Raw genomic sequence first — 12,493 nt, forward strand, 5'->3', positions numbered from 1 at the left:
AGCGTTACGGATATGACATATAAATTCCAGTGGAAGACTCTGCAGGAGAGACGCTCAGTAGCTCGGTACGGGCTTTTGTTAAAGTTTCGAGAACATACCTTCACCGAGGAGTCAAGCAGTATATTGCTCCCTCCTACGTATATCTCGCGAAGAGACCATGAGGATAAAATCAGAGAGATTAGAGCCCACACAGAAGCATACCGACAATCCTTCTTTCCACGAACAATACGAGGCTGAAATAGAAGGGAGAACCGATAGAGGTACTCACGGACCCCTCCGCCACACACCGTCAGGTGGCTTGCGGAGTATGGATGTAGATGTAGATGTAGATGTAGATGTTCAGAACAGCAGGACTGTTTGCCAGACGTCCGGCTGTGTGCATTCTGCTCACCCCAGCACAAAGATGATCCCGCTTATTATGGAGTGGGCAACATCAAGATCGGTCCATGGCTGAATGAAGAAATGTACTCTTCATAGATGAATTCCACTGCAGTTTGCAAAATGATTCTCGTCGCACATTACTCTGGGGAGAACCTAATAGCCGACACAACCTCAGGAACATCGTGGAAAGAGACCGGTTTGGTCGTGATGCCGTCATAGTGTAGGGAGGCATCATGCTGAATGGCTGAACGGAGTATGTACATGTTCGTTGGTGATTGGGGGATTATTGTAAGCGCTCAGAGGCACAGAGATGAGGTACTCCTACCACATGTTCGCCTTTTCAGAGGTGCAGCTGGTCCAGACTTCCTCTTTATGGACGACAAAGGCCGTCCGCATCGAGCTGCTCTTGTTGATGAATTTCTTGAAGCTGAAGATATCCGTCGCACGGTCTAGCCAGTGAGGTCCCAAGATCTGAAAGAACATGTCTGGGATGGATTATGGAGGCGAATTGCAACCCATCGGCCACCATCAAGGAACTTCCAGACTTTCCTGCCGCTCTTGCCGAAGAATGGGCCAAGGGAGATCTTGAGTCATCCTGTAGAAAGAATTACACGTCGTTGTGCAGCATGTATGGCAGTTAGAGGCAACCATATCACCTACTAACAGCTACTCTTGCCGGCCGGAGTGGCCGTGCGGTTCTAGGCGCTACAGTCTGGAGCCGAGCGACCGTTACGGTCGCAGGTTCGAATCCTGCCTCGGGCATGGATGTGTGTGATGTCCTTAGGTTAGTTAGGTTTAATTAGTTCTAAGTTCTAGGCGACTGATGACCTCAGAAGTTAAGTCGCATAGTGCTCAGAGCCATTTGAACCATTTGAACAGCTACTCTTGTGGTGGAAGTGATTTCCCAGTTGTGTTAATTTCTTACAAATGTGTCTAATAGCTATTAGAGCTTTTCTAACATTATGTTATCGACACTATTGTATGCCAAACGTCTTGTGGCCAAGTTGTAGCTTCTTCAGTGAACCTTCAGATATCCTGACGAGGCTATATATACTCTTTTCGTCATTATGCTTAACTTTTGGACACTAATGTACTAATTCTTCAAATAAAAAATACAATCAACATTGACTTGTCAAACATTGAATTATTAGTTTGTATGTTTACATATTTTGTTAAAGCATTTGTTTTTCTCGCCACAACAGAGCTAGGGCAATTATTGGAGATTTTGGAAATACGGAAGTGTGCAAACAGCTCTCACACTTCCGTCTCAAGTCTAGCTTCATAATAGACAACTGCTTCAGGGGTCGCACACTGGAATTTACAGGGAACTGCACATTCACGAATCTGTCCATGGTAGCACGAGCGGTGAGTAGCTACAAGAAAAAAGCTGTTAATAATACGCTTATTTGTTCGTTACCAATAATAATACTGCTTCATTATTATTGGACACACTGTGAAATGGAAACACTGCCTAATTTCTTACAGTTCCGTTTGCCGTGCGAAGAAGTTATGGAAAACTGCAAGTGGAAAGGCGAGCCCTTCAACTGCTGTGACCAGTTCGTGCCACTCGAAACAGAGATGGGAATCTGTTTCGCCATTAACAGCATACACGCATCGTAAGTATCTGTCTGCTTTGCGTAACGTACAAATCTTGTCGACGAGAGCCTCTGTACTGGTACTTTATTAATGATCCCACACACACACAAGTCTGGCTCGTGAGTTCTACGCATTCTAATGGGTAGGAATTCTAATCGGTTAGGTTTGTAATGAGCGACAGCCTGTGGGCTTGTCGGGGGTTCCAATTCGGGATCGGTCGTTGGGTGGCGTCCGGCCGGACTTCGGCAACAGAGATGGGAAGCCGACGTGTGGCATGTCGAGGGCAATGAGTAACACCGAAACGGCTAGTTCTGGGTGCAGCTCATAAGCAACACTGTAACATGGGTCACACCATGTGGCGCTATTGTTTGTCACAGTGCTTTGTATGTCGCTGTCGTAGACTGCACAGCCTCCATCTCTAAAAAATTACGCTGGTAGACAGTATTTTTGTTATAAGAACTGTAAAACTGTAAATGATGTTCCTTGGTGTGTCATGATGTTAGGGGATACTTTGCCTTGACATGGTGTAACAAGTTTTTAAACAGACGCAACGTAATTTTTTTAGTTCTTTCCTCCCGTACGAGTGGGAACGAGATTCGATTGGATGTATTAACACATTATAAATAAGGCAGTAAAGTGGAAACGAATTATAATTCAAGTAACAGCACGGGGTTGGATGAGTAGCCAATTAAAACTCCACTTTTCTCAAAAAGTAGTTTTGTGGCGACATTCTTTAAATATGTTTCATTCAATTCTTACAGCATCAAGCTTTCGCCGACTTCCTCCGCTGGCGTCATCAGGAGATTACAGTAGGCCGTTCAGCACTTTATTTAGTTGGCCAAATTATGTTTTGGAGACGTCACGGAGTCACAGAACTTCCAAATGCAACCAGATGTTTGGTCAATGTCTATGACTGAAGAACATTTGTAGTGATGCTGATGTTGTTAGATGATGAATGACTCATATGATTACTTTGCCCCGCTCAGTGTCAAGCGCCCATTTCCATGCACCACTACGAGTGTAGCCGACGTTCCGGGAAAGATTGTTGCTACTCATTCTGATATCAATGGCTACTTTTCTGGTAGAATCCCAGACGTTAGACGTTTGGAATGATAAAACCATTTCATTTAGCATAAGCGTGTGTTTGTTCACGAGGTTTTGTTCGGCAGCAGAAGATTTTGTCGAATTCGCAGTATTTAATACGACGTGGGCGCGCTGTCCAGCGTTCTGAAATCGTTCGTATTGACTGACCAACGCAACAGCGACAATGTTCACATAACTTAAGGGAATGCAGCCGGTTGACGTCGTCGACAACGGCCGACATCTCCACATGCGACTACCGTATCATTTTCAAGGAAAAACTGCCGCAAGTAAGCACTGTACAAGGGAATTTAAAACCTATATTTGCAGAGCAGTTCCGGAAATCTGGACACACACACACACACGCACGCACACACACACACACTCACACACACTAAAAACACTAGCGCCACCACATAACCAAAGATGAACGAATCCAGAAGTTGCCGATAGCGAAAATTACTTCACTACGATTTAGATACTTTTAACTCTGTCCCTCTCTTTTCTGACAAGGGAGAAAGCAGAATTTAAGCGAAAACCCTCATTACTATTTATAAGGTAACGTTCTCTTTAATTTCGACTGCTTCTTCAATAACGCTATCCCAGTACCTGGAATTGCATGCCAGGATCGGCGTGTTGTTTTACTCCATAAGATGACCCGTGCCAAGACAATGTTCTGCAATAGCCGATTTGCTCGGCTGTTGTAAGCGTGTGTGACGCCTATACTCAGTTCACCAGTCCTTCAAGGTCCTGATATTCTGACCAATATATGACATGCCAGATCCACATGACTACGACAGACAACCACCTCACGCAAAACAAGATCATTCTTAATAGAATATAAATGGACTATAATAGGAGATGGAGGTCGGAAAACACATTACACTACTGGCCATTAAAATTGCTACACCACGACGATGACGTCCTACAGACGCGAAATTTAACCGACAGGAAGAAGACGCTGTGATATGCAAATGATTAGCTTTTCAGAGCATTCACACAAGGTTGGCGCCGGTAGCGACACCTACAACGTGATGACATGACGAAAATTTCCAGCCAATTTCTCACATACAAACAGCAGTTGACCGGCGTTGCCTCGTGAAACGTTGTTGTGATGCCTCGTGTAAGGAGGAGAAATGCGTACCATCACGTTTCCGACTTTGATAAAGGTCGGATTGTAGCCTATCGCGATTGCGGTTTATCGAATCGCGACATTGCTGCTCGCGTTGGTCGAGATCCAATGACTGTTAGCAGAATATGGAATCGGTGGGTTCAGGAGGGTAATACGGAACGCCGTGCTGGATTCCAACGGCCTCGTATCACTAGCAGTCGAGATGACAGGCATCTTATCCGCATGGCTGTAACGGATGGTGCAGCCACGTCTCGATCCCTGAGTCAACAGATGGGGACGTTTGCAAGACAACAACCATCTGCACGAACAGTTCGACGACGTTTGCAGCAGTATGGACTATCAGCTCGGAGACCATGGCTGCGGTTACCCTTGACGCTGCATCACAGACAGGAGCGCCTGCGATGGTGTGCTCAACGACGAACCTGGGTGCGCGAATGGCAAAACGTCATTTTTTCGGATGAATCCACATCCTGTTTACAGCATCATGATGGTCGCATCCGTGTTTAGCGACATCGCGGTGAATGCACATTGGTACCGTGTATTCTTCACCGCCATACTGGCGTATCACCTGCCATAATGGTATGGGGTACTATTGGTTACACGTCTCGGTTACCTCTTGTTCGCATTGACGGCACTTTGAACAGTGGACGTTACATTTCAGATGTGTTACGACCCGTGGCTCTACCCTTCATTCGATCCCTGCGAAACCGTACATTTCAGCAGGATACTGCACGACCGCATGTAGCAGGTCATGTACGGGCCTTTCTGGATACAGAAAATGTTTGACTGCTGTCCTGGCTAGCACATTCTCTAGATCTCTCACCAATTGAAAACGTCTGGTCAATGGTGGCCGAGCAACTGACTCGTCACACTACGCCAGTCACTACTCTTAATGAACTGTGGCATCGTGTTGAAGCTGCATGGGCAGCTGTACCTGTACACGCCATCCAAGCTCTGTTTGACTCAGTGCCCAGGCGTATCAATGCCGTTATTAAGGGCCAGAGGTGGTTTTTCTGGGTACTGATTTCTCAGGATCTATGCACCCAAATTGCGTGAATATGCGATCACATGTCAGTTCTAGTATAATATATTTGTCCAATGGATACCCGTTTATCATCTGCATTTCTTCTTGGTGTAGCAATTTTAATGGCCAGTAGTGTATATTACCGCTAAATAAGATCAGTCATATTGGAAATGCTTCCTGCGTAAGGAAGGAAGGCCGTAAACCTAGGTGCCAACTCGCCATTATCATCATTCACCCGGTGCACTGTTGGTCGATACGCAGCGCACGTCTGATCTGTCTTTTCAATACGTCCGTTCTGACGAAAGGTGATCTCAACATGGGTTAACTTCGCTGACAAACTCTCAGAGTCTGGAATGACGTGGGCCCCGTGAAACCATTCACTCTGAGCCGGATGGTGAACACTGTAGGCTTATGGATACAAGTCAGTGTTAGTTGGCTTCCTGTAAGCGGCAAGTCCAAACGTACCATCAACCTTCCTCCTACCAACACCACGACCGTCTTCGAGAAACCAATATTCCAGTGGATTGAATTCAGATGTTATAAAAAGTCGTACATATTATCACATCCATTCAATGACTAGTACTACTAGCAGACAGATGGGGTTGCGATGGAAAGCCCTTTGTTACCTGTTGCTGCAAATTTTTTTCATTAAGACTCGAGGAACGTTTTTGAAGCCGGCGGCTTTTTGAAACCTTGGGTTTTTTTTCAGATATTCACACGGTACCTTTGTCGTTCGGCCTTATGGCAGTGAGGATTTGAAACACTTTTTAGAACACCTGATTCAATCCACCCGAATGTTCGTATCACTACAGCGGCGGGGAAGGATGACTCGCTTCCCTTTATTGATGTGTCGGTCAGGAGGAAGGTTTATGGTACGTTGGGACATGTCGTTGATAGAAGGGCTACTCACACTGATTTGTATCTACAGGCTGGCTCAGCGTGAGAGCCTGCTTCGTACCTTAATTCACAGGGCCTACGTCATTTCCGACCCTGATAGTTTCTCAGCTGAGTTAACCTACCTCGAGGTCAACTTTTTGTCAGAGTGGATATAGTGAAAGACAGATCAACATGAATTGTGCTATCGAGCAACCGTGCACAGGGTGAATGATGATAATAATGAGTTGGCACCTAAGTCTACTGCCTCTCTGTCTTACGCAGAGAGCACTTCCACAAGACAGTTCGTACTGATCGGAAATATAATGTAAAATGTATTTTATGACCTCCATATAGGATTAGGGTCTCTCTAGATTCCGTTAAGGATCATCTTCGTTTGCGTAAGGTGGGTGTGTATCCTTGTAGTTGTGGCAGGTCATATACTGATCAGACTATCAAGGCCGTGGAGAACCGATGTACTGAGCATAAGCGTCACACACGCTTACAGCAGCCGATCGAGTCGGGTATTGCCGAACATTGTCTTAGCACCGGTCACACAACGGAATGTAACAACACGGAGAATCTGGCTTGCACTTCCAGCTATTGGGATTGTGTTGTTAAGGAAGCAGTTGAAATTCAATTACCAAGTTACTTTGTAAATAGAGACGGTCGTTTTTGCTTAGTTCTGTGTAGAATCCTGCTCTCTCCCTGTCATAAAAGAGAGGTACACAGTTAATGTTACCTCACTTGTAGTTTAGTAATTTTCACGAGCGTTTACTTCTGGCGTCGATGTTCCTTGGTTGTGTGGTGGCGCTAGTGTTTACCATATGTTTGTTTGTATGTGTATGAGTGTGTGTGTGTGTGTGTGTGTGTGTGTGTGTGTGTGTGTGTGTGTGTGTGTGTGTGTGTGATCGTTCCGGAATTGCTCTGCAAACCGAGGTTTTAAATTCCCTTGCACAACGGTGCTTGTTTGCCGCACTTTTTCCTTGATAATGAGAGGGTGGTCACCTGTCGAAATCTCGGTTGTTGTCGACGACATCACCCGTCTTCATTCCCGTAAATTATTTGAACATTCTATACCCTAGGAGAAACTCCTGTCTGGCTGCTACCATGGCCAGAAGATATTTGTTGCATTTCAGAGACCGAGGCTGCCTTTTACTGTGCGTGCATCAGTCTAATTTCCTTGGGCGATCGGAAAATGGATTGAGTACTGATTCTGCCCACGGCTCTTGTGTGTTTTGTTTTTGTTCCTCCAAAGAAAGTAAGGAAAGCGTTTGATATTTATCTCTGCTTTTTTATTTTATGGCTAACTTAACATCTCTATCGCTATATCTGTTATTCCGGACTACGTTCTCAGAAAGTTGATCACAAACTCCATGTGTTCCTTGTTACAAATAGTTTTAGCTCAATATATTAGCGTGTTTAAAGCAACTTTCTTTAGGGCTGGATTATGAAACCCTTGAAGACTACACTACAGTACGATATAAATTTTGTTTTCCTTTTTGGTGTGCCTCCTTTTTACTTTGTTTTAGGCTTTCTTTTCTTGGTACATCGGAAAATTTATTTTAGGGTAAGTTTCATAATCTTGTTTCTTTCTGCAGTTTTGTTTCTGTTTACGTAAAGGAATTATTATAAAGGACATTGCTGTTTTTATTTTTCTCATGTTTTGTGTTTGCACGTTTATTAACATGCTATTCAAATTTATTTCCATATGAAGTTGCAGTTTTTTATAAAACTGTAAATTGTTTCCCCTTGGTATAACGTTAAGCGAGAATTGTTGATGTGTAGAAATAATTGATAGCGCGAGAGAAAAACACGAGCAGGAGGCTGTAGATCGAGAACGGGTGGTGATTATCGTGGCGCTTGTGTGCGAATGTACTGTTTTCGTGAACGATGTTGTATATATGTGTTATTAGTGATACAGGTTTTGAATTCGCTGTGTACCGGGGGGAAGTAACTAATAACCAAACGTGTCACATTACTTCTCATTCGGCACTGCTATTCGGCACATTAATCTTAAATCTTTGATTGACAGAACAACAAGCCGCAAAAATGCTAAACAATGTACATGGTTTTGACTGAATTGTACGAATTGTCTATGCATGCCGCTGACGGTCATATTACACTGGAAATACGGAAATGCATTTCTCGTCGTGAACTGATATTCTGAACATTAACCTTGAATGTACGGTGAGCCGATCGCCACATGATAGATGTGAGTGTACACCATCCACTGTGCCGAGCACGATCTGCTTAGTGAGTACCACGAGTTGTTAAGTCAAATTAAAGTATATATTAATGCACTTTCTTATTCCTACCTGTGGTACTTCGTAATGTTTCAAGGCGCGAAAGCAAGGCAAAACTGTAAATTCAAAACTATGTTTATACTTTCAGTAATGAAATATTAAATGCTCCGAGTAACCAGAAGTCACCCGTTGGGATTTTTTGTGATCTCTCAAAGGCATTTGGTTGTGTAAACCATGGAATACTTATATATAAGCTCAAGTACTGTGGTATGAATGGAACAGCGCTCAAATGGTTTTAATCATACCTAACTGGAAGAGTGCTGAAAGTTGAAATAAGCAGTTCACATAACATGCAAAAAAACTGGCAATATCTCAAACTGGGGAACAATCAAGAACGGGGTGCCGTAAGGTTCGGTCTTGGATCCTCTGCTGTTCTTAATATATATCAATGACTTGCCATTCTATATTCACGAAGATACAAATCTGGTACTTTTTGCCGATGACACAAGTATAGCTACGACACCCAACAGACAAGAATTAACTGATGAAATTGTAAACGATGTTTTTCAGAAAATCATTAAGTGGTTCTCTGCAAATGGGCTCTCATTAAACTTTGACAAAACACAGTAAATGGAATGACACCATTAATAAATATAGACTTCGATCAGAAATTGGTAGCGAAGGTAGAATATTCAAAATTTCTGGGTGTATGCATTGATGAGGGGTTGAACTGGAAAAAACACACTGAATAATCTGCTGAAACGTTTGAGTTCAGCTTCTTATGCTATTAGCGTCATTGCAAATTTACATCTCAGTAAATTGGCTTACCACGCCATATTTAGTTATGAAATTTGTTATTAACAATCCGAACGAATTCAAAAGTAATAGCAGTGTACGTGGCTACAACACTAGGAGAAAGGATTATCTTCACTACTCAAGGTTAAATCTAACTTTGGCTCAGAAAGAGGTAAATTATGCTGCCACAAAAGTCTTTGGTCACTTCCCTAATAGTATCAAAAGTCTGACAGATAACCACGTAGCATTTAAAAGAAAATTAAAATAATTTCTGAATGGCAACTCCTTCTACTCATTAGATGAATTTTTGTATATACTCGTATGAAATGGGTAATTTCCCTCCCCCCCCCCCCCCCCAACCAAAAACAAAAAATTAAAAATATTAATCGTCATGTAATATTTTGAGTAATGTAATATCTTGTATAGACACCTTTTATTAAGCTGACACGTTCCACATCATTAGTATTCATGTATTCGTTGTATTCATGATCTATGGAACAGGTATTAATCTAATCTAATCTAATCTCTAAACTAACGGCAAGGAAACATTATGATATCGGGATACGTTTCGTGTTAATTAAATGAAGCGTGGCTTAGCTACGTCATCGCATACAAGATCAAAAGTATCCGGACACCTGGCTGTAAATGAGTTACAAATTCTTGGTGCCCTCCATCGGTAATGCTGAAATTCAGTGTGGTGGTGGCACATCCTTAGCCTTGATGACAGCTTCCACTCTCGCAGGTACACGTTTAATCAGGTGCTGAAAGGTTTCTTGGGGAACGGCAGCCCAATATTCCCGGAGTGCTGCTCTGAGGAGAGGTATCGATGTCGGTCGGAGAGGCCAATTCTAGGTTCCAAAACATCCAAGGATTCAGGTCAGGACTCTGAGCAGGCCCGTCCATTACAGGGATGTTATTGTCGAGTAACCAACCACTCCGCCACAGGCCGTGCATTTAGAACAGGTGCTCGATCGTATTGAAAGATGCAATCGCCGTCCCTGAATTGCTCTTATACAGTGGGAAGCAAGAAGGTGCTTAAAAATCAATGCAGGCTGTGACAGTGCCACGCAAAACAAGGGTGCAAGGCCCCTCCATGAAAAACACCATAACACGTCGCCTCTGAATTTTACTGTTGGCACTACACACGCTAGTAGATGACGTTCAGCGGGCATTCGCCATACCCACACCCCGCCATCGGATCACCACATTGTGTACTGTGATTCGTCACTCCACGCAACGTTTTTCCACTGTTCAATCGTCCAATGTTCACGCTCCTTACACCAATCGAGGCGTCGTTTGGCATTTACCGGCGGGATGTGTGGCTTATGACCAGCCGCTCGACCATGAAATCGAAGTTTCCTCATTTTCCGCCTAACTGTCATAGTACTTACAGTAGATCCTGATGCAGTTTGGAATTCCTGTGTGATGGTCTGGATAGATGTTTGCCTATTACACATTTCGACCCTCTTCAACTGTCGGCGGTCTCTGTCAGTCAACAGAGATCGGCCTGTACGCTTTTGTACTGTACGTGTCCCTTCACGTTTCCACTTCACTATCTCATCAGAAACAGTGGACCTAGGGCTGTTTAGGAGTGTGGAAATCTTGCGCACAGACACAAGTGACACCCAATCACCTGACTACGTTCGAAGTCCTTGCGTTCCGTGGAGCGCCTCAATCTGCTCTATCACGATGTCTAATGACTACTGAGGTCGCTGATATGGAGTACCTGGCAGTAGGTGGCGGCACAATTCACCTAAAGGAACGGATACGTTTGATCGCATATCGTACATTGATCAGCCAAAACGTTATGACCATTGCCCACCGCGACATTCGTTGCCACCTGGTGGCATTTCAGGCAAGTGATACGGTAACAAAAGTATGTAAGGGGTGCAGACATGGACTGGGGATGACCCTAGCGAAGACATGGGCCGCAAATGGAGAAATCCATTGAGACAAGCGAATTTGACGAACGGCAGATTATTATTACGCAGAGCCGGTGTATGAGTACCTCGAAAATGGCGAAACTCCTCGAATGTTCACCTACTACTGTCGTGGGCATCTACGGGAAGAGATAGAAGGACTGAAAAAGTACCACTAGGCACTGAATGGTTCGACGTTCACGACTCTACAGATCGCCATCCATCCCATCTATCCCACATTCTGTGAAAAGTGGGATAGATGATGAGCTGTTGCATCTCTGCGGAAAGAGAACAATGCTAGTACAAGCACAATTCTTTCGGAGCACTCCGTTCATCATACATTTTTGAACATGGATCTCCGCAGCAGACCATCCTTACGTGTTCACATGTTGACGCAACGACATCGTCAATTACTATTTCAGTGGGCACGAGATCATCGGAATTCGACCGTCAGTCAGTGGAATCATGTCGGCTCTTCGGGGAAAACACATTTTTGCTACACTAGGTCGATGGTCGTCTCCACAAACGCCGTCAACGAGGTGAGCGGCGGCTCGAAACGTGCAGTGCGCCACGGGCGCAGGCTAGTGTGAGACATGTTAAACAATGGGAAACACTCTCCTCAGTTGCATGGGACTTGTGATAGTATTCAAAGACACGATGACAGCTGCGAACAGCCTGCATCCCTTCCTGCTTGATATCTTCCCCGACGGGCGATGTCACCTTTCAGTAGTGTAACTGTGTAACTGTCCGTTTCTCGGAGCTAGGACCGTGCTACAGTTGTTTGCAAAGCATTACAGTGAATAAACTTCGATGTCTCGGCGACCAAATCGGCTTGATGTAGATTCTATGGAATCCATATTGGTAGCTATCGGGAGACACCACTGCGTGCGAGAACCAGATACCCGTTACCTACGCGAATTACATGATCTGTGCGTAGGCATTCAGTGCTACATACCGCTACAAAGTATCGGATCAGTGATACGTAGCATCATATATTTCGTCCCAAAGTCCAACAAACAAGCTATTAATGTTTTGGCTCATCAGTGTAACCTGAGTGTGAGGATTTTACAAACATCGCGCAACCCTGCTGCTTCCAAAATGGGTGGCTACGATCAAGAACACCAGCGCGACGACGAAAGTTACTGGACTCGGATACGATTTAACAACAACGACGACGACAGCGACAGTTAAGTGAGGACTGACTTATCCCGCGAAAGTTCAACCCAAGCGAACATTTACTGAATAGAATTTCATAACAATTAATTGTGTTAAAGCTGTATTATCTTAGAACATAGATTAAGGAAAAGCAAACCTACGTTTCTAGCAATTGTAGACTTAGAGAAAGCTTTTGACAATGTTGACTGTAATACTCTCTTTCAAATTCTGAAGGTGGCAGGGCTATTTACAATTTGTACCGAAACCAGATGGCAGTTACAAGAGTCGATGG

The 12,493-nt window shown here is 44.1% G+C and overlaps 1 protein-coding gene across 1 annotated transcript in view; it reads left to right on the forward strand.

The window, feature by feature from the left end:
• Nucleotides 1-12,493, forward strand: part of LOC126474742 (sodium channel protein Nach-like) — a 215,725-nt gene that overhangs the window by 74,485 nt on the left and 128,747 nt on the right. The window contains exons 3-4 of the mRNA XM_050102219.1: nt 1,584-1,746; nt 1,867-1,997. Coding sequence (XP_049958176.1) covers nt 1,584-1,746; nt 1,867-1,997 — 294 coding nt within the window. The remainder of the gene's footprint in view (nt 1-1,583; nt 1,747-1,866; nt 1,998-12,493) is intronic.

The sequence above is a fragment of the Schistocerca serialis genome, chromosome 4 (genome assembly GCF_023864345.2).
Source record: "Schistocerca serialis cubense isolate TAMUIC-IGC-003099 chromosome 4, iqSchSeri2.2, whole genome shotgun sequence".
In the NCBI taxonomy this organism is placed as follows: domain Eukaryota; kingdom Metazoa; phylum Arthropoda; class Insecta; order Orthoptera; family Acrididae; genus Schistocerca; species Schistocerca serialis.